At 38.7% G+C, this 19,798-nt stretch overlaps 1 protein-coding gene across 1 annotated transcript in view; it reads right to left on the reverse strand.

Moving 5' to 3' along the window:
• Positions 1–19,798, reverse strand: part of ptpn23a (protein tyrosine phosphatase, non-receptor type 23, a) — a 66,910-nt gene that overhangs the window by 18,685 nt on the left and 28,427 nt on the right. The window contains exons 12-18 of the mRNA XM_039737473.1: positions 12,176–12,255; positions 8,138–8,252; positions 6,835–6,900; positions 6,218–6,363; positions 4,778–5,083; positions 2,517–2,671; positions 2,225–2,376 (exon numbers count right to left, since the gene is read on the reverse strand). Coding sequence (XP_039593407.1) covers positions 2,225–2,376; positions 2,517–2,671; positions 4,778–5,083; positions 6,218–6,363; positions 6,835–6,900; positions 8,138–8,252; positions 12,176–12,255 — 1,020 coding nt within the window. The remainder of the gene's footprint in view (positions 1–2,224; positions 2,377–2,516; positions 2,672–4,777; positions 5,084–6,217; positions 6,364–6,834; positions 6,901–8,137; positions 8,253–12,175; positions 12,256–19,798) is intronic.

The raw sequence follows: 19,798 nt of genomic DNA on the forward strand, positions 1-19,798 counted from the left end.
GCTTAGCTGTTTTCGTGTTTAATGAGGTAAAACATAAGCATACTGAAGTGAACAACAAACCACAAGGAGGAAGTTATGATTATATATAAAAAATCCATCTCTTTAATAAATGCTCACAAAGATGAACAATATTGTTCGAACACCACTCATCAATGTTAAGGTCCCATGAAGTCACATTCACAGTAACATTCTTCCAGTTTCTAGAGCTCTGCTGCTCTAACCTTTTTCTTTATTCACTTACATATACACATACACATACACAACATATATATATATATATATATATATATATATATATATATATATATATATATATATATATATATATATATATATATATATATATATATATATATATATATATATATATAATAGGGCAGTGTTAGAATCACAAGGATAGTATGAATCAATACAAGCTTGTTGCCAAGAAAAGAGAGACAGCCTGCCTTTCTGATAGTGGAATTGAAAGACTGTCTATGCAAGTTTCACTCACAAGGGTGGAAGCTGTAAAATATATAGTAGCCCAAATGTAGCTACCTGTTAACAGTTACTACGAATTCTTCAGGCTGCCCAGAGTAATCTGCATACAGTATAAACTGCAGACAAGACTACAGGTTTTTTTCCCATCAATAACTGTAAAGAATATATTTACTACAGTGGAATACAACTGCAAACTCAGACTGGGAAGATTTCTTCAGCACACCTCCACAAGGATGCAAGGTTAACCCCTCAATTAAAGAGGTTGATGAGTCTATAATTCTTTGAACCAGACACAGTATATTCCTATCAGTTTACAGCTATTATGTGATGTACAGCCTGTGAAAAATATCAAAGTACCAAATATTATAGTGCTCTTCATCGTAACGTGGGAGAGTTAAAGCAAAATGTGCTTATGGTAGTGTACCATCTCAGAATTATTCTACAGTAGAATAGGAGAGGAATGGTTGTGCAGTGCAAAAGAGGTATCACTAGGCCCAATATTTACTTTCAGCCTGCCTCTTGGTCATACTCCGTGCACTCTACAGTCAGAGATTTGACATTTTCTTATGTGTTACAATGACACAAAAGTAAAGTGAAAAACAGCCACACTCAAGCAAAAAAAAAACTGGTCAGCCACAAAATTAAAACCAATGATTAGCTGAAATGGACATTCAAAATGTTCATAGATGAAAATCTGCAAAAGAAAAATGCACAGATTTAAGGACTGCACAATATGCACTTGTTTCAATGTTCCTTTGTTGTTGTGTATTTGTGATATCTAGCATTGTTATCTTTTTATGTATTATGTCTTTTAAGGAGATAGATAGATAGATAGATAGATAGATAGATAGATAGATAGATAGATAGATAGATAGATAGATAGATAGATAGATAGATAGATAGATAGATAGATAGATAGATAGATAGATAGATAGATAGATAGATAGATAGATAGATAGATAGATATAGATAGATAGATAGATAGATAGATAGATAGATAGATAGATAGATAGATATGATTAAGTTTGTATTAGATATTGTTTCAGGAGGCATGCTTTACTTCACTGATAACAGCTATGCTTTATGCTTACTTGCCCACACCGCAAATAAATGTGAAATTGATCACAGGTGGACTGGGAGCATGTATCAAACTGGTTGGCAAGGGTGATTTAATTTGTACATCACATTAGCCTATAAGCCATCCCCACAGGAAGGCCACGATTGACTAGCGGACATGAAGCAGGATCTAGAGGACTGCAATATGGCCGTTTATGACTGGCCATTCTGTACCCCATTTTCCAGTTGTGCTGAAACAAGACTGGATGAACAGCATTCCCTAAAGGCAGTTGCCTCATTTGAGCAGGATAATGTACCACACTGTAAAATCTAATCTGGTAGGGTTTGAGGAACATGCAAAAGAGTTCAAGGTGTTGGCTTGGTCTCCAAATTCCCCAGACCTCAATCTGGTTGAGCATCTGTGGAATGTGCTGGAAAAGTCTGATCCATGCAGCCCCACCTTGCAACTTACTGCCAACTTCTTGGCACCAGATACCACACAACATCTTCAAAGGTCTTGTGGGTTCCATGCCTGGATGAGTCAGAGCTGTTTTGGTGACATGAGGGGGACCTACACAATATTAGGGAGGTGGTTTAAATATTGTGGCTGATCGGTGTAAGTGCTTAAGCAAAGTAAGAACCGTCTAACTTTAAATGCACTTAGATATGCACATCTGAAGACACTCACTTGTGTTCCGTTTCTGCCAAAGCCTTGCGCACTGAGGCATACTGAGCATTGGCTTCTGTAAGGGCCTTCAAGATGTTTTCTTGAGCTGCCAGGTTCTGGTCAATGTAAACTTTCACTTGCTCATATTTCTTCAGCTGCTCCTCAAATAGTTTCTGAAGACATACAATATTGAGAAGCAGGATGTGAAAAGACAGTCAATAAACACAAAAAAAGAACTGTATCCAGAACTATACCCAGAAACAGACATCATATTAACTCGGGATAAGAGGGCCCTTACGTGCTAGCACAATACCTTCATTTCTGATCGTTCGGTGGTGACAAGAGAAGTAGTAATATCATCCTTCTGTATGGTGTCACGCAGCTGCTTTTCAAGGGAGATGCGCTGTTCCTTCATCTCCTGTACCTTTCCTAGGATGCGCTTCATAGTTTGTAGGATGGCGGCATCCTCTGAGGGAGAGAAGGGAAAAGTTGCATGTCTGCTTTACACCTTTAGTTTTGTTTTCCCAGTAACACTGTTGGCCTACTATCCTTTTCAGATTATGCCAGTCCATCAGTTTTTTTGCACAAACGTTAAGAGTCTAATTCTCATGCAAAAATTATCTGTATGCTTTTAAGCCTTCCATTATAGGCAGGACGGAAAGATGGGAAAGTTTGCAAACAGTTCCAGCCAGGAAATTGCTTTAAAAACACAATCTTACACATGCCAATTAGATTAAGTTAACACTACAATGCCACTTTACTGAAGTCTGTTTTAATCAAAGAGAAGGTTATAGTATCGTTTAACCACACTGAACACCTTTATGATGAACTTCAGAAAAGAACATAGCTTACACAGAGAGCTACTCTCTATTCAGTTCTCTGTTCTGGGTGTATTGACAAGGGGGATGAGACAGACTATAGCAGTCAGGTGGAGAACTTTGTTTCTGGTGGCAAAGAGAATACTCTGCAACTTACCATCATCAAAACCATAGAGGTGGTTATTAACTTTCATTGCACTATAACTGCCTCTACACACAGTCACTATTCAGGGAGTGGATGTGGTGGTGGTGGTGGTACACTGCTAAATGCACTTGGGGTCCACATCAATGTCAGACTGAACTATACAAGAAAGGGCTCAACAGACTCTTTTTTATCTTAGGAGATTGATTTTCTTTAATGTTGGCAGTGACATCCTCTGTGACAGTTTTTGTTTGCTATGGTGTGTTAGGATAGTAGCATCACTTCAAGAGTGTCTTGACTTTGTGGGCTTCTAATTAAGAAGGGAGGCTCAGTTATGAAACTCACTGTCGACCCCTTGGAGGCCGTTGTGGAAGAGAGAATGAAAACGATATGACACACTAGCATGGAGGACTTCCTACCGGGTCTCCTTCATACCAATGGTGACATGGCTTTACAATGCCTCATTGTGACAGCTTTTTTATCTTTAATTTGAAGGGGGTTGTTATTTGTTATATTTCTTGAGCTTCTGTAAAAAAAAGGTATTGATCTCCTCTATAAAAAATGAAAACAAATATTTAAATTAATAAAACAGGCGTATGAAAGTTACCACAATACACAATGCTCAAACGATGTTTGACAAAGTGACAATAAACTAATGCATTTTTATTTAACAATACTTTAGGTGAAAGAATCCCAAACTCCTCGTTTAACTTTTACTTTAAAAGAACCGCCTTGTATAATGTGAAATGCTCTCTTGGAGAACTTTTAGCCACAGGCTCATTCCACCATGGTGTGCTAAGAAGTGGGGGTCTTTGAGGGGTCTTTTCTGCACACTTGTATCAGGCAATTCAATTCTTCTGCCCGGGGCATTCATTAAGTTCATTTTGAAATACCTGCACAATATAAGCTTATTTATCTATGTATTGATTGATTGGCGGTATTATTTGTCCTGTGAGTCTGTATCCTTGTTATGTTTCTGCTGCTATAAGCATCTGAACTTCCCCGTGGGATTAATACAGTTTTATCTAATTTGGAAATAAAAGTTTTAACAGGAAGGAACTATCTTGTGGAAAGAAGAAAGAAGAAAACATACACATCAGCTGGAGGGAGAGGAAAGTAAATTTTGTTCCTTTGGAAGCGGAATTGTAGCGGGTTACATTCATAAAACCTGAAGCTGGGGAACGCAAGCCATTTGGACATTTTTAGAATTGCAATGTGGTTGTTGAGTTTTTCTTTGAAATGAAAGAACTTTTAGAACAATTAATTTTGTGGATTAATATAACTAGAAATTCTAATTTTTTGGAAAGAAAGACACCTAACATTGTGGGATTGGGGAAATTATATTGGAGTTTTGAGTAAGATCAATCCTATGTCAAAAATGTGTTTTTTTTCTTGCTTTGTGAAACTAACAACAGATCTGTTTGTATTTTTTAGTTCCTTTTAAGGTAATTTTCTGTTTCTCTCTTTGTGGTCTGATTATAATTTTTTAATACATTAAATAAACAACTATTCATACTTATATAACATATTGTTCCAAAACCCAGAATATAACCTTAGTGTGGTTTATTAACTCAATTTGTGTGACAACTGATTGTTACAAATGGTGGCTCTTACCCTCTGACAGATCAGGCTTGGGAAGGGCTGTCCGCAGGTTGTCCAGAGGCCCTCCCAGTAGGCGGAGGTTAGTAATGTGTAAGTTCATGGCTCGGTGTAGCTCTGTATTGGTGAAGCTGGCTTTTTCATGCACCTCCATATACTTGTCCAGATCTTTCCTGATTTCAGCCAAAGCTGCAGGGGCTGTAGTGACACCCTGCTTTCCCATTACTTCTTCCAAATGCAGCTCCTGAGCTTGCTCTTCATCCAGCAGTCCTTTAATCTCATTCAGTGAAGCCTCCACATCCGTGAACACACCAGACAGTACTAAAAATAATAAAAGTTATTACGAAAGCACTAGGGCTTGTCAGGGTCTCAGATTGTAAAAACTAATTGTCTTGGTTTTGCTTGAAATTATGTATAAACTCTGAAATTAAAAGCAATGTGACCTGGATATGAAAAAAAAAAAACTGTGTGTGTGTACCCCCACTGCACAAAACAATAGAATTTGAAATATTAGGAGGCTCTGCCCCCTGCTCGCTTTGCTCGCCAACCCCCCTGCTGGCCCTACATGCTAGTCTTTTCCTTGATCTGCTGCTTGTGACAAATCTTGGTGTGCTTTTGGAGAAACACGAATATCAACTCTGTCTTTGATATCCCCGTTTTTCGAAACTATTAATCGCTGACAATTCATCACGTTGGTTTATTATACATGCGAGCGTGACCTTTCGGATTCATATAGAAATCCAAGAAAACTTCGTTGTCCGTGTTTTTCAGATAAATTTCATGTAAAGTGCGATATTTTTGAACATAATGAATTTGTATCCATTATTGGCTGTAGAATTTCTAATATGTCCGATCGTTTAACTCTTTCGATTCTATGTTGCATCGCTTCTCCTTAATCATAAATACACCTGAACAAATTGTGGTTTCTTTGAAATTAAACTTGTAGTAGCTCTGTCATATCACCTATGTCCACATATTCAATCTCTTTTCGCTGTTCTGTTATTTCACCGAGTAATAATTTCCGTTTGTTAGCGCTAATGCAATCTTTACTATCAGTTTTTTGAGCCTTTGAAATTTTAGTACTTTCATAATCTCTAACCTGCTCTGCATGTGTATCGAGCCAACGTTTTTGAATCTATTTACGTCGTTCTACTTTGTCTTCTACTTTTTGTGTTTTCTTCTTCTATTGTTTGTCTATAATTTCTGTCCCTGCTTGGACCTGTTAGGTTTTCAATTCATCTCTTGGCACAAAGTCTTGTCTTGCGGGATGTGAAAGTACCTCTCTGAAAATGTCTCGTCTCTCTCTGAAAAAGTCTTGTCATGTCCCAAGATTTTTTGATATAATAGAGAGAAAGCAACATGAGTCTAATTTTTGCTAAACATGTTCATTTGTGAGTCAAAAGACAAAGATGCACAGTCAATACAGATGGTCACAATCTACACCTCTATGCTCACCTTGCATGGACTGAATGAGGCTCTTGACCATGTCTGGCTGGACACTCAATGCAGCACATTTCTCCATCACGATGGGAGGGATGTGGTTGTACATGTCAAGATTGTCTACTGTCTCAGAGTCCAGCTGCAGAGAATCCAAGAATTGTCTGGATAAGAGTGAAAACAAAAACACATTTTCAGCACACCTTTACTTTTCAACCACCAGATTTTGTGGAAAAAACAACAACAAAAAGCTTTACATCTAAGCATTTGGAAGCATGGAGAATGAATTTAAAGCTTAAACTGTACACAGAAAACGTCTGTTTTAACAAAAACAACACTGTTATGGGATACTCCCTCTTCTGAATTGAAATAATGACAACGAAAGCTATTGTTAAAGAAACTATCCAAGAAAAAAAAAAACACACACACACACAAAGAGGTCCATGCTATGGTTGCTTTTAAGCCACTTTTAAATATCCCTTTTGGCATTAAGCTTAAGATAGTGGGTAAAAAGATTAATTTTCAATATGTACAGTACATTTATTGATTTAAATATAGTCACAGAGTACAACAAAAACATACAGATAGTTACGAAGAGGATGCTTAATGTTAAGTAGTATGAAAAGGTCACTCACTCCAAGGTTTCATTCTTGCTCTCAATCTTGGCCATGGTGTCTCTCAGCAGCTTTGCCTTCTCTTCACTGCATCAAGGTAAATGACAAAGAAAAGCCAAGCGTTAATAGGGATGCTCTTTATAAGAACACTTTAAATGTTCTAAATAAATTGAGGGCTAAATGGAAAAGTGATTACTTAAACATTCTCTAAACAAAAGCAGATTTAGGAAATAGGTAATAAAAACACCTGTTCCTACACACATCAGTTAATTTCCAAAATGTATCTGTGATAAGTGGTCCACGGCAAACTGCTGATTTTAAGTAAATAATCGAGCCCCAATTAGGTGCAGTCTTCAAATGGGTGCAGGTGTGTACAGGTGCACTATGTTCTGTGGTTAATTGGGGTACTTGGCCGTTTGTGTCATATACAGATTGGTTTGTCGTATTCATTGTGACTCATAGGTACCGGCTTGACGCATCTGCACCTAATCAGAGAGGATAGATAAAGGAGGACAGAGGAAAAACAGATGAGAGAAAAGAACGAAAATGAAAGAGCAGAGGTTAATGGACGGAGAGAAGGGCAGGAGCAAGACAGCCAGTACAATAGGATGATGGGAACAGAGACCTGGGGAAGGAGCAAGTGGCCGATGCTCAAGATGGGGCTGATGGTTGCTCCTGCTGATCAGACAGGGAGCAGAAGCATCCACAATGCTCCAGAGAACTCTCCCCACAAGGCCAGAGATGGCAGTGGGAGTCAAAGGAATGGGGGATTGGTGCTGCCCCGTGAAATACCATGGGTGGTGAGGAAAAGAGGAGGAACTGTCTGTGTCTGGTGGATGACACCTCTCCATATTGCGAGATTCGAATAAGATAAATTGGAGAGATGTTGGTTTTAAAGGGATGCACTGGGGCTCCAGAATTTTAAAGGACAGTGTCCTACAAGAGATTTAAAAAACATTTTTATAGATTTATTATGGATTTTAATGTTCACAGTTAATTTTTTATGGATTATTTCTTTATAAGACGATTTGAAGCACTGCTCTGTTCTGTGCATTTTAAATTTGACGAAATTTAACAAATGCACTATATGCACTTTTTACACCTATCACTTCCTGTATGCGTGTATCCTCATTTGCCCGGCTCATCTGAATTACGTTGTCAACAGTGGCGGGTTCAAGAGGCTCCCATCACAGGATGCATCTAGAAAAGGGCTGCCTCAGCCAGAGGCTATCTTGGAAGGACTCAAGACACAACAGGCTTCTTGCAGGGTTCTTAAACACAATTACTCATAAACTTAAACCTGTACAGTTAAATTTGGTTTTACCTGTAGAGCGATGAGGCCTCATGAGCTGCCATTGGAACCAGTTTACAAAATATATCTGGTCCGGTAACGCTCGGGTCAGTGGGGTTCACGGGCAGTGCTTTTACTAAGGGAGCACCTGAGTGAAAAAGATATTAGAAATTAAACTAAAATCTCCAAAACACAACCAACAAAGAAGCAATCTAAGCAAAACAGGCCTCCACATATGTCAACAGATTGAATTTTTTTGAAAGATCACAGAAACAATGATTTACAGTACATATTAAGAAGCTAATGTTTAAGATACTACTGAACAGAAATAGCAATTATTATTTCTATAGCCCATCTCAGTGTACAGTGCCTATAGAAAGTATTCAACCCTTGGAATTTTCACATTGTATTGTAATACAACATTGAAACACAGTGGATTTAATTAGGGCTTTTTGACACTGACTAGGGCGGCACAGTGGGTAGTGCTGCTGCCTCGCAGTTAGGAGACTCGGGTTCGCCCTGCATGGAGTTTGCATGTTCTCCCCTTGTCTGCATGGGTTTCCTCCGGGTACTCCGGTTTCCTCCCACAGTCCAAAGACATGCAGGTTAGGTGCATTGGCGATCCTAAATTGTCCCTAGTGTGTGCTTGGTGTGTATATGTGTGTGTGTATGTGAGTGCGCGCCCTGCAGTGGGCTGGTACCCTGCCTGGGGTTTGTTTCCTGCATTGCACCCTGTGCTGGCTGGGATTGGCTCCAGCAGACCCCCATGACCCTGTAGTTAGGATATAGCGGGTTGGATAATGGATGGATGGATGACACTAACTAACAGATAAAAAAAAAACTCTGAAATGGCAAAGTGAAAACAAATCTCTACAAAGTGGTCTAAATTGATTACAAATATAAAAGACACAATTGTAGTTCGTATACAGTAAGTATTCATCCGCTTTAGTATGACACAGTTAAATCATCACTGGTGCAGCTAACTGGTTTTAGAAGCCATATAATTAGTTTAATGGGGTTTCAACTGAATATAGTCTTAAATGCACCTTATCTGGAAGGTCCAACTTGTAGTGGGCAAGTATGGTGGCCCAACCTACACAATGAAAACAAAAAGAACATTCCAAGCAGCTCAGTGAAAAGATGTTTGAAAAGCCACAAATCAGAGGACGGATAAAAGAAAATATCCAAGACACTGTATATCCCTTAGGAGGCAATTCATTCAGCCAAAAAACAAAAGGAATATGACACATCTGTAAATGTGACTAGAGCAGAACATCCACCAAAACTGAGTGATCATGCAAGAACACAACTAGTGTGGAGAGACAGCCAAGAGGCTTTCGACAACTGCAAAGGAGCTACAAGCTACAGTGGCTTAGAGGCAGCAAGATACTTAAAACACGCACACACACACACACACACACACACACACACACACACACACACACAACATCTTAGTTAGCATTTGCCAGATGGCACATCGGAGACTATGAAGTCAGCTGAAAGAAGGTAATATGGTCCGAAGAAACCAAAATTGAACATTTTGGCCATCAAACTAACGCCAGTTTTTGGCTTAATCCAAACATAGTATATTAACAAACGTACACCATCCCCACCATGAAGCATGGTGGCTGGCAGCATCGTGCTATGGGGATGCTTCTCTGCAACAGGCTCTTGAACGCTTATGAGGATTAGAGCAGGGGTCCTCAATCACAGTCCTGGAGGGCCGCAGTGGCTGCAGGTTTTTAATCCAACAAGTTTCCTAATTAGAAACCAGTCGACGCTGATAATGAAACTTGGTATTGGCATTTGCTTTTGGATGAATGCAAGCATTAGCAAGCTAATTTTAATTGCACTGTAGAGTTTCCTTCTGTGAGAACATTATCCATGTGCTTTGTGGACCAGAACAGATTTAAACTTAATGGTCCTTCCAATTCCCCTCTCATTTATTTCTAAACATTTTTTATCACAGATACTACATGGTAAGCACGTTAGCTGGAGAGCTGCTGGCTTTTTGGTTATCTGCATCTCATTATTAACTAATGTCTGATTAAGAAAACAGGCAACAATTAAAACTTAAATGCAGCTGCTAAAATCTAAAATACAGTTGAACCTCGGTTCACAAACATTTCGGTACACGTACAACTCGGTTTACGATCAAATCGGTTCACGACCAGAGTTTTGGAACGAATTATGGTCATGAACCGAGGTTCACTGTAGGCAATTAAGGGTTCTGAATGGTAACAGGCAAGAGAACTAAAATGAAGCCCAAACAACGTATTGCTTTAGCAGTAAATAAAAGGGTTCTAATTAAGAAATTGGTTAAAGTGAAAACCTACAGCCATAGCAGACCTTCAGGACTGTAATTGAGGACCTCTGATTGACAAAGTAACTAAAATTTGTCTTTAATGAATAAAAGCACTAACAAGGCATAGAGTTAAACACCAACGTTCATTATCAGCAAGGACTGAGTTCTAATTAGGACACTGGCTGGAATGAAAACCGTAGCCACTGCTGCCCTCCAGGACGGGATTAGAGGATAAAACAAATGCAGCAAAATACAGTGAAGCTATGTTCAAGAAACCTGTGTCTCTGGAAAGGATTTGTTTTCCAGCAAGACATCAACCCTAAGCATAAAGCCAGGGCTACAAAGGAATAGCTTAAAAACAACACTGGTAAAGTGTCAAGAGTCCGGATCTCAATCCTTTTGAGAAATGTGTGTTTGGACTTTACAAAAAGGCTGTACACTTATGATCCCCATGCAACCTGACAGAGCTTAAAAAGGTTTGCAAAGAAAATTGGGGGACAATTGTACTGTCCAGACACGACAAGCTGAAAGAGACTTGTGCACACAGAGTAGGTCAAAGGTACAACTGCTAAATACATATTTGAAGGGGATTAATATTTAGGTGATTAATTATTTTGTATTTTATACTTGTGATTAATTTACCCTGTGGTGGGTTGGCACCCTGCCCAGGATTGGTTCCTGCCTTGTGCCCTGTGTTGGCTGGGATTGGCTCCAGCAGACCCCCGTGACCCTGTATTCGGATTCAGCGGGTTAGAAAATGGATGGATGGATGGATTAATTTACATCACTTTTCAGAGATATATTTTCACTTTGATATTAAAGAGTCCTTTTCTGTTAATCAACATCAAAAAAGCAAATTAAATATACAGCGATTCAATATTGTATAATAATAAAATGTGAAAAATTCCACGGGGTGAATACCTTAAATATTGCAGTTTACTTCTCAGTTTTCATTTACAACAGTGTTTAAAGACTCTTAGTTACAGTCTTTGCTACACACATTTTTTTTTAAATGTCTGAGATCTGAATATTAAAAGAAATGGCTGGATTTTGGAAGTGTACTTTAAAATCACCCATTTTAAACTTTTAATTTGTGATACAATTACACATGTACCACTGAATCTTATTATGCTGGCTGTTTACTTCTCACTCACTTATGTAAGGTTTCAGGGAAAGTCCAATTTATGGCATTGTCAAAACCGCTCAAACATTTTCACAGAGAAAAAGAAATCTAATACACCCTACTCATTATTACTCTTTCTAGAATAAGAGGACTTGATACTGAAAGGATTGACAAGGAGTTAGAATGTTAACAATGGACTTTGGTATCTTGGATACTAAATATTTTCAGAAGGCAATATCATGGGGTTCTGAGCTGATCACTTATGTTCTACTATAACAAGGCAGAGTTCATCTTGTTTTAAGATGTCCTCCTATCTACAAATTTGAAAAATCCACTTATCCCAATACTGTGGAATGTGATGCACTTCTATTCAGTGCTATTGAGAGAATATTTGAATTTGTTGCCAAAATGTAGCAATGAACAGCAGGATATACTGCTGCAACAAAAGTTGCACTAAGGATAACCTGGGAGTACATCCATCCATCTGTTATCCAACCCGCTATATCCTAACCCTGGGAGTACAGTGGAAGGAAAAATGTACTAAACCATATATATTTTTTTACAGAGCACCACTTCCCATCACACAAAATCATCTTAATGTAAAATTTACGATGAAAATGTTTACAGAAAACCACTTGTTTACCTTTAACTGATGGCAGAGTGTCCAAGGCAGGTACTGTTTCATGGTAGATAAAATCATTGTCCTTTTTTGCAGAGTTGAACCTGCAGGAAAGAGACGTGGAATAAGTTATCAGCGTATACAATTTGTTTCATTGTGTATATCCTCCCTTATGGGAGGTACTGCATGATCACAGATCACTTCACCCCTAATAAGTCGCACATCCATTTCAAATGAGTGACTGTCAGTCTGTTTCCTGTCATTGCTACAGTTGCTATCATCATAAAAATGTTTTAGAGATATTCATTCAGTCACTTTGGGGGTGGTCTTCCAGAGCCAGTCTTTACACATGGGCAACTGTACAAAGCCCTTATAAAAGGAAGAAACAATGAAACCATCCATGTCCATATAACACAAAGCAAAAACACTGCAGGCAGTGTGGCATAATGGTTAAGACGCTGGACTTCAAACACTGAGGTTGTGGATTCAAATCCCACTACTGACACTGTGTGACCATTAGCAGGTCACTTGACCTCCCTGTGCTCCAAATGTAAAACCAAATGAAAAGGAACCAATTGAATCATCAATGTTGTAAGTCACCTTGGATAAAGACATCAGCCAAATAAGTAAATGTGGAAACATTTTACCAAACCTCTGAGCCTGATACAAAATTTCATTATATCAAATTTTGTGACAGAAAATACTGCCAATATGTAATGTGTCCTTGTATTGTATAACACTACCTCATGACTGAAATGAAACATAAACAGAAAATGAAAGCGTCTGTTGTTGAAATCAGTGAATTTCCAAATCTGATGAAAAAACCAGAAGTATAACATTCTTCACTTTCTGCATAATGGAGTAAATCTAAAATGCTGCCAGTGCACAACATAATCATCATTATATGTAAAAATGGGCTGGAACTGCAGGTCAAGTGTTTCACGCACACATTTAATGTATTGAGTTGCGTCCTTCAAGTTCTCTGAATAGTGTGGATTGATGAAATTCGCTAAAGCTTTTTTTGCAGAGAATATGCTGTCTGATGGTAACCTGTTCTCTGAGCACGTCCTGGAAGATGAAATTCTTTTCTCCAAATGCCCAACGTTGCTTTGCAAGGCTACAGTGACATCACAGAGCTCAACCACCCAAGAATACAATGCTGATCCTAGTAGCGGGCTAAAAATTAGTGGAAAACTGGCAAATACATTTGAATACAGAATTTGCACACAGGAGGAAACTTGAAATGTGTCTGTGTATTTGTTTCTTAAAGGTAATGTTGTTTAGTATGCAATCATATTTGACTTGTGTGTAATATGTGAGCCTACACCCTTTAATAGCATTACCCAGAGTGCTGTGCAGTTGATGCAAACAGGAAGACATGAAGAATCTGTGTGTGTGTGTTGTGCATTTACTGTTCTGATTTTTAATTCTATTAATTGTATCTGAGTGAAACATGATGACATAGTGGTTAGCACTGCTTACTCACAGCTCAGATCACACCTTTGGCCACAATAATCAGTCCAGGCTAGTTAGCCGACAATCTTCCCAGGCCATTAGGGACACCTAAATGACCACTCAAAACTACTTCTGTGTCTCCTTCCTTACTGACTTCAATGTATTTCACTGAATTTAGCACAGTTTCTGAAACTTAAGTCAATGTGAATTCAGTGGGTTTTGCTCATCACTAATGGTGAATCATAAAATTGTTTCACCGGCTTGTTTTGAAATCTAACTCTCTTGGGACTGCCCTAATAAGGTATATCAAATTAAAATTAAATTACCATCATATTGGAAACATTCTCATGGTATACTCAAATGCTAGTGGGTGCTGCTAGTTGCAGATCACACAGGCCATGGATGTCAGAACTAGTGTTCAGGACAACAATACACCTATCACTGATACTAATTCAGAAATTATACAGCAGTGGATCTTGGTTTACTAAGAACAGCAGTCTCCTAGATTGGTGGAGAGAGAAAGCAGCAAATTCCCAAAGCTTGCATTTCTTGTCAAATCATACATCTGTGCCTGCTGTGTCTGTACGCAATGAATAACTGCTGGGGTTACTGTCACATCAGACTGGACTCTGCACCATGTAAAGTGCTGATATTGTAATTTTTCTTAAAAGGAAATATAACATTTTAAGTTCTTCATAAATCCAGCCATGACCCATGACTGAAGGGTCAGTAAGGCATTCAACCAGGAAATAAAAAGACAGCCATTATTGAAGCAATGTTTGATGTTAACTCAGAAAATAAAGACATATTTACACTTGGGATGGTTTTACTCTGTAGTATACTTATATTAGGGCGTCACGGTGGCGCAGTGGGTAGCGCTGCTGCCTCACAGTTAGGAGACCTGGGTCCTCCCTGCATGGAGTTTGCATGTTCTCCCCGTGTCTGTGTGGGTTTCCTCCAGGTACTCTGGTTTCCTCCCACAGTCCATACATTGACTTGCAGGTTAGGTTCATTGGCGATTCTAAATTGTCCCTTGTGTGTGCTTGGTGTGCATGTGCGCGCACGCGCCTTGTGGTGGGCTGGCACCCTGCCCAGTGTTTGTTTCCTGACTTTTGCCCTGTGTTGGCTGGGATTGGCTCAAGCAGTCCACCGTGACCCTGTAGTTAGGATTAGCGGGTTAGATAATGGTTGGATGGATGGATGAAAACTAGAACATGTTGAGAAATGACCCAATAGGAAATGATTCTAAAACAAAAGTAAACAACAGGAAAGAGCTACAGGTGAAGGAAGACATTTGCATACTACTTTCCACCTGTGCCATTGTGCTTACTGAGCACTGGTTCTTCTATTTTCTATTTTAATATCCTTTGGAGTATCTTCACATATGCTAGCTTTGCTGTGCTAATTAAAAGTCATTTCTATCCATTCTGACAGCTAATTCTAGCATGTAGTACTTGCCACCTGTTTTGCTTACTGGCACTCTGTCTTTCACTCGAGTGATATTGCTACCTTCTCTTTAACCATAATTTTACTTTCACTCCTTTTTCATATCTTTTTACTAACCTTAGGTTTTCAATAGAACTCCCGTCATTATTCTGCTATAAACAGAAGTGCTTTATAGGACAGACAGGTTGAGTAACATGAAAGCCCCATTACCCCTTACACAATTAGACTCAAACTACCCATCAGGCAAATGACATAAGTTCTTACTTTCCACCAATCACATCCATGGTGAATCTTAAAGCCTCTTGTACACTGTCTGGTTGACCCTGGGTGGAAAAGTTAAAGGCAAAATTGTGATGTTGATTCATTTCCTGTATTCAACTGTAGTACAATGCTCTCTGAAAGCCACAAACTATTTCACTCTCACCTTGGCCAGCTTTACAGCTTCATTTAGTTTATCCAGAGCACTCTGTAAATAGGCCACCTAGAAGGCAACATGATACAATGATCAACGACGTTTCCTAACATTAACAATTCAGAGATGAGTACTTTAAGAAAATGTTATAGTAACTAATATAACAGACATGGTCCTGAGCATCATTTCAGCTATTATCTACTCTCTTTTTCACTTTTACTGGGCACCCAATATCTTGAAGTGATGACTCATTTAGATGGCGACCAAGATGAAGCTACAGCGATTACATACCCTCTCTCCAAACTTCTGCTGCTCCTCTGCCTGCTTTCCCATGTGAAGCTACAAAAATAAGGAAGCAGAGAAGCAATGAAAAAAACTTTAGACTTTAGCAACCTTAAGCATTTCCTTTGTTTTTTTAACCAAATGTAATCATGTTTCATACCATAATTACTATGTTAAAATTTCCATTCGAAGTAGAGGCTAAAAAGTATACATTCATATCGCATTGAATAGGGGAGTCCATCTTAGCCCATGAGCTACCACACTCAAGGGCCAAAAGATAAAAGCAAAAGACAAATGTAAATTTGGAGCAATAAATCACACTTTTTAAAACTTAAAGACTTAAGGTGAGCTAAACATTGACTAATTTCTTGTAGTTTATTTACTTTCACAAAGCTTGAAACCACATTTCCTTTCCGTTCTTAATGTAAATTATACTTGTAAGAATTTTTAGTTCATACATCTTCTTATAACAGTAGCATACTTTATGTGATTTTAAGTAGTGAGCTAAAAAATATTTGCTAAATTTAACCATGAATTATCAGCTAAGGAAAAAAACAAGTACAATTGTTCATGAGTTTATTTTCAGCCGATTGGGTTTGACTATTTTTATGACTTAGTTTACACACACACACACATATACAGGAGGAGAGCAGTTGTCAACTTGTAAGTAAGGAGTAAACAGGGTTTAGGGACTAGGACTACAGTCTACAAGGGATTCAGGCCAACATACACCAAACAGATCTGTTAAGCTCCTGAAGGTTAACAACACCATCAAATCTATGACTCTGATGATAATATCAGGCCAGTATCAATTTCCGTTGGCAAAAGAGCACATCTTCACATGACCTAACAATTAGCTGGCAATGAGCAAAACAGGAAAGTTACGACTGACATACAGTTTTACAAATCTGACACTAAACTTCATTTCACTGGTGATTTCACAATTGGGAAATGCAAAACTCATTAAAGAAAATGTCTGATGTAGAAATAAGAAATATCGCTGCCTAAAGACTCATTCATGCTTCCATGTATATCAATGTTTGTTCTGCAACTGTGTAACGCAGGTAATCACCTGGATATCCATAAAATCAATTCTATTTCTGCCTCTTGTTCACCTCATTATGGAGGTGCAGTGTGATTTGTAAAAGTGTGACATGCAGCACATTTTCCTCACAAAGATGCACCACTGTGCACACTACTGTGTTTTCTCCATTGGAAAACATACTATACACAAAGCCACTTGCCTCCTCTTCCAGCCATTACCTAGCAACTGCTCTTAACTGTTTTTTGACTCACAAAGATGAAGGCTTGCACGCTGCTAATGCCATGGGAGTTCTAGTTTCATTTCTGTCTCTGATGCATTTTTAGGACAGCAATCACCATGTCTTACCAGAGGAAGCACAATACACACCTGATAGTTCAACAACATGTCTACACAAGTCAGGCAATTTTTGTTTTGACCAGATACCTTTATTTAAATACTAATACAGACAGATACATTTGGAATTAATGCAGGAAAACACCTTTCTACATGTGGAAAAGCAGAGAAATGCTATTTGATTCATGAATTTTTGTGCAACGCTAAACATTGTGGTTTGCTGCAAATTCAATTTCACATAAATCATTTTGCTTTTCACTACATACAGTCTTTTGGATAATAGCACACCCACAAGCCAGCCCAAAGATCTCTGTTAGGCATTGGTAAATATCAGAAATCCAAAATTTGCAGGTCTGGAGAATGCTCTACAACAGAGAATAAATGGGTCTCACATCAAATAGAGGGCTCCCCTGTAGGCACAGCAGCATACCATGTGGAGCAAAAGTCACATCCTGGTTCATTATATCATTAATAAGGGCATCCACCTTATCTCACTTCAGTACAGCAAGGACAGTTTGCTGAATCTTATATATTAAAATTATTCAATGTTTTATTGCAGCAAAAAATGAGAGATTCCACAGATCTTAGTATATTGCAAATTGTGCTTTGTACTTGTATAGTTCAGGCATCAGGTCTGGTGATATAGAGTACTAAACAGTGATAGCTAAGAAATACTGTTCCTATGTAAGATTTTGTGATGTATATTTCTATAGAAAAAGCTAGGGCAAATACATTTGAATACAGAATTTGCACACAGGAGGAAACTTGAAATGTGTCTGTGTATTTGTTTCTTAAAGGTAATGTTGTTTAGTATGCAATCATATTTGACTTGTGTGTAATATGTGAGCCTACACCCTTTAATAGCATTACCCAGAGTGCTGTGCAGTTGATGCAAACAGGAAGACATGAAGAATCTGTGTGTGTGTGTTGTGCATTTACTGTTCTGATTTTTAATTCTATTAATTGTATCTGAGTGAAACATGATGACATAGTGGTTAGCACTGCTTACTCACAGCTCAGATCACACCTTTGGCCACAATAATCAGTCCAGGCTAGTTAGCCGACAATCTTCCCAGGCCATTAGGGACACCTAAATGACCACTCAAAACTACTTCTGTGTCTCCTTCCTTACTGACTTCAATGTATTTCACTGAATTTAGCACAGTTTCTGAAACTTAAGTCAATGTGAATTCAGTGGGTTTTGCTCATCACTAATGGTGAATCATAAAATTGTTTCACCGGCTTGTTTTGAAATCTAACTCTCTTGGGACTGCCCTAATAAGGTATATCAAATTAAAATTAAATTACCATCATATTGGAAACATTCTCATGGTATACTCAAATGCTAGTGGGTGCTGCTAGTTGCAGATCACACAGGCCATGGATGTCAGAACTAGTGTTCAGGACAACAATACACCTATCACTGATACTAATTCAGAAATTATACAGCAGTGGATCTTGGTTTACTAAGAACAGCAGTCTCCTAGATTGGTGGAGAGAGAAAGCAGCAAATTCCCAAAGCTTGCATTTCTTGTCAAATCATACATCTGTGCCTGCTGTGTCTGTACGCAATGAATAACTGCTGGGGTTACTGTCACATCAGACTGGACTCTGCACCATGTAAAGTGCTGATATTGTAATTTTTCTTAAAAGGAAATATAACATTTTAAGTTCTTCATAAATCCAGCCATGACCCATGACTGAAGGGTCAGTAAGGCATTCAACCAGGAAATAAAAAGACAGCCATTATTGAAGCAATGTTTGATGTTAACTCAGAAAATAAAGACATATTTACACTTGGGATGGTTTTACTCTGTAGTATACTTATATTAGGGCGTCACGGTGGCGCAGTGGGTAGCGCTGCTGCCTCACAGTTAGGAGACCTGGGTCCTCCCTGCATGGAGTTTGCATGTTCTCCCCGTGTCTGTGTGGGTTTCCTCCAGGTACTCTGGTTTCCTCCCACAGTCCATACATAGACTTGCAGGTTAGGTTCATTGGCGATTCTAAATTGTCCCTTGTGTGTGCTTGGTGTGCATGTGCGCGCCTTGTGGTGGGCTGGCACCCTGCCCAGTGTTTGTTTCCTGACTTTTGCCCTGTGTTGGCTGGGATTGGCTCAAGCAGTCCACCGTGACCCTGTAGTTAGGATTAGCGGGTTAGATAATGGTTGGATGGATGGATGAAAACTAGAACATGTTGAGAAATGACCCAATAGGAAATGATTCTAAAACAAAAGTAAACAACAGGAAAGAGCTACAGGTGAAGGAAGACATTTGCATACTACTTTCCACCTGTGCCATTGTGCTTACTGAGCACTGGTTCTTCTATTTTCTATTTTAATATCCTTTGGAGTATCTTCACATATGCTAGCTTTGCTGTGCTAATTAAAAGTCATTTCTATCCATTCTGACAGCTAATTCTAGCATGTAGTACTTGCCACCTGTTTTGCTTACTGGCACTCTGTCTTTCACTCGAGTGATATTGCTACCTTCTCTTTAACCATAATTTTACTTTCACTCCTTTTTCATATCTTTTTACTAACCTTAGGTTTTCAATAGAACTCCCGTCATTATTCTGCTATAAACAGAAGTGCTTTATAGGACAGACAGGTTGAGTAACATGAAAGCCCCATTACCCCTTACACAATTAGACTCAAACTACCCATCAGGCAAATGAC

The sequence above is a fragment of the Polypterus senegalus genome, chromosome 15 (genome assembly GCF_016835505.1).
Source record: "Polypterus senegalus isolate Bchr_013 chromosome 15, ASM1683550v1, whole genome shotgun sequence".
Classification (NCBI taxonomy): Eukaryota; Metazoa; Chordata; class Cladistia; order Polypteriformes; family Polypteridae; genus Polypterus; species Polypterus senegalus.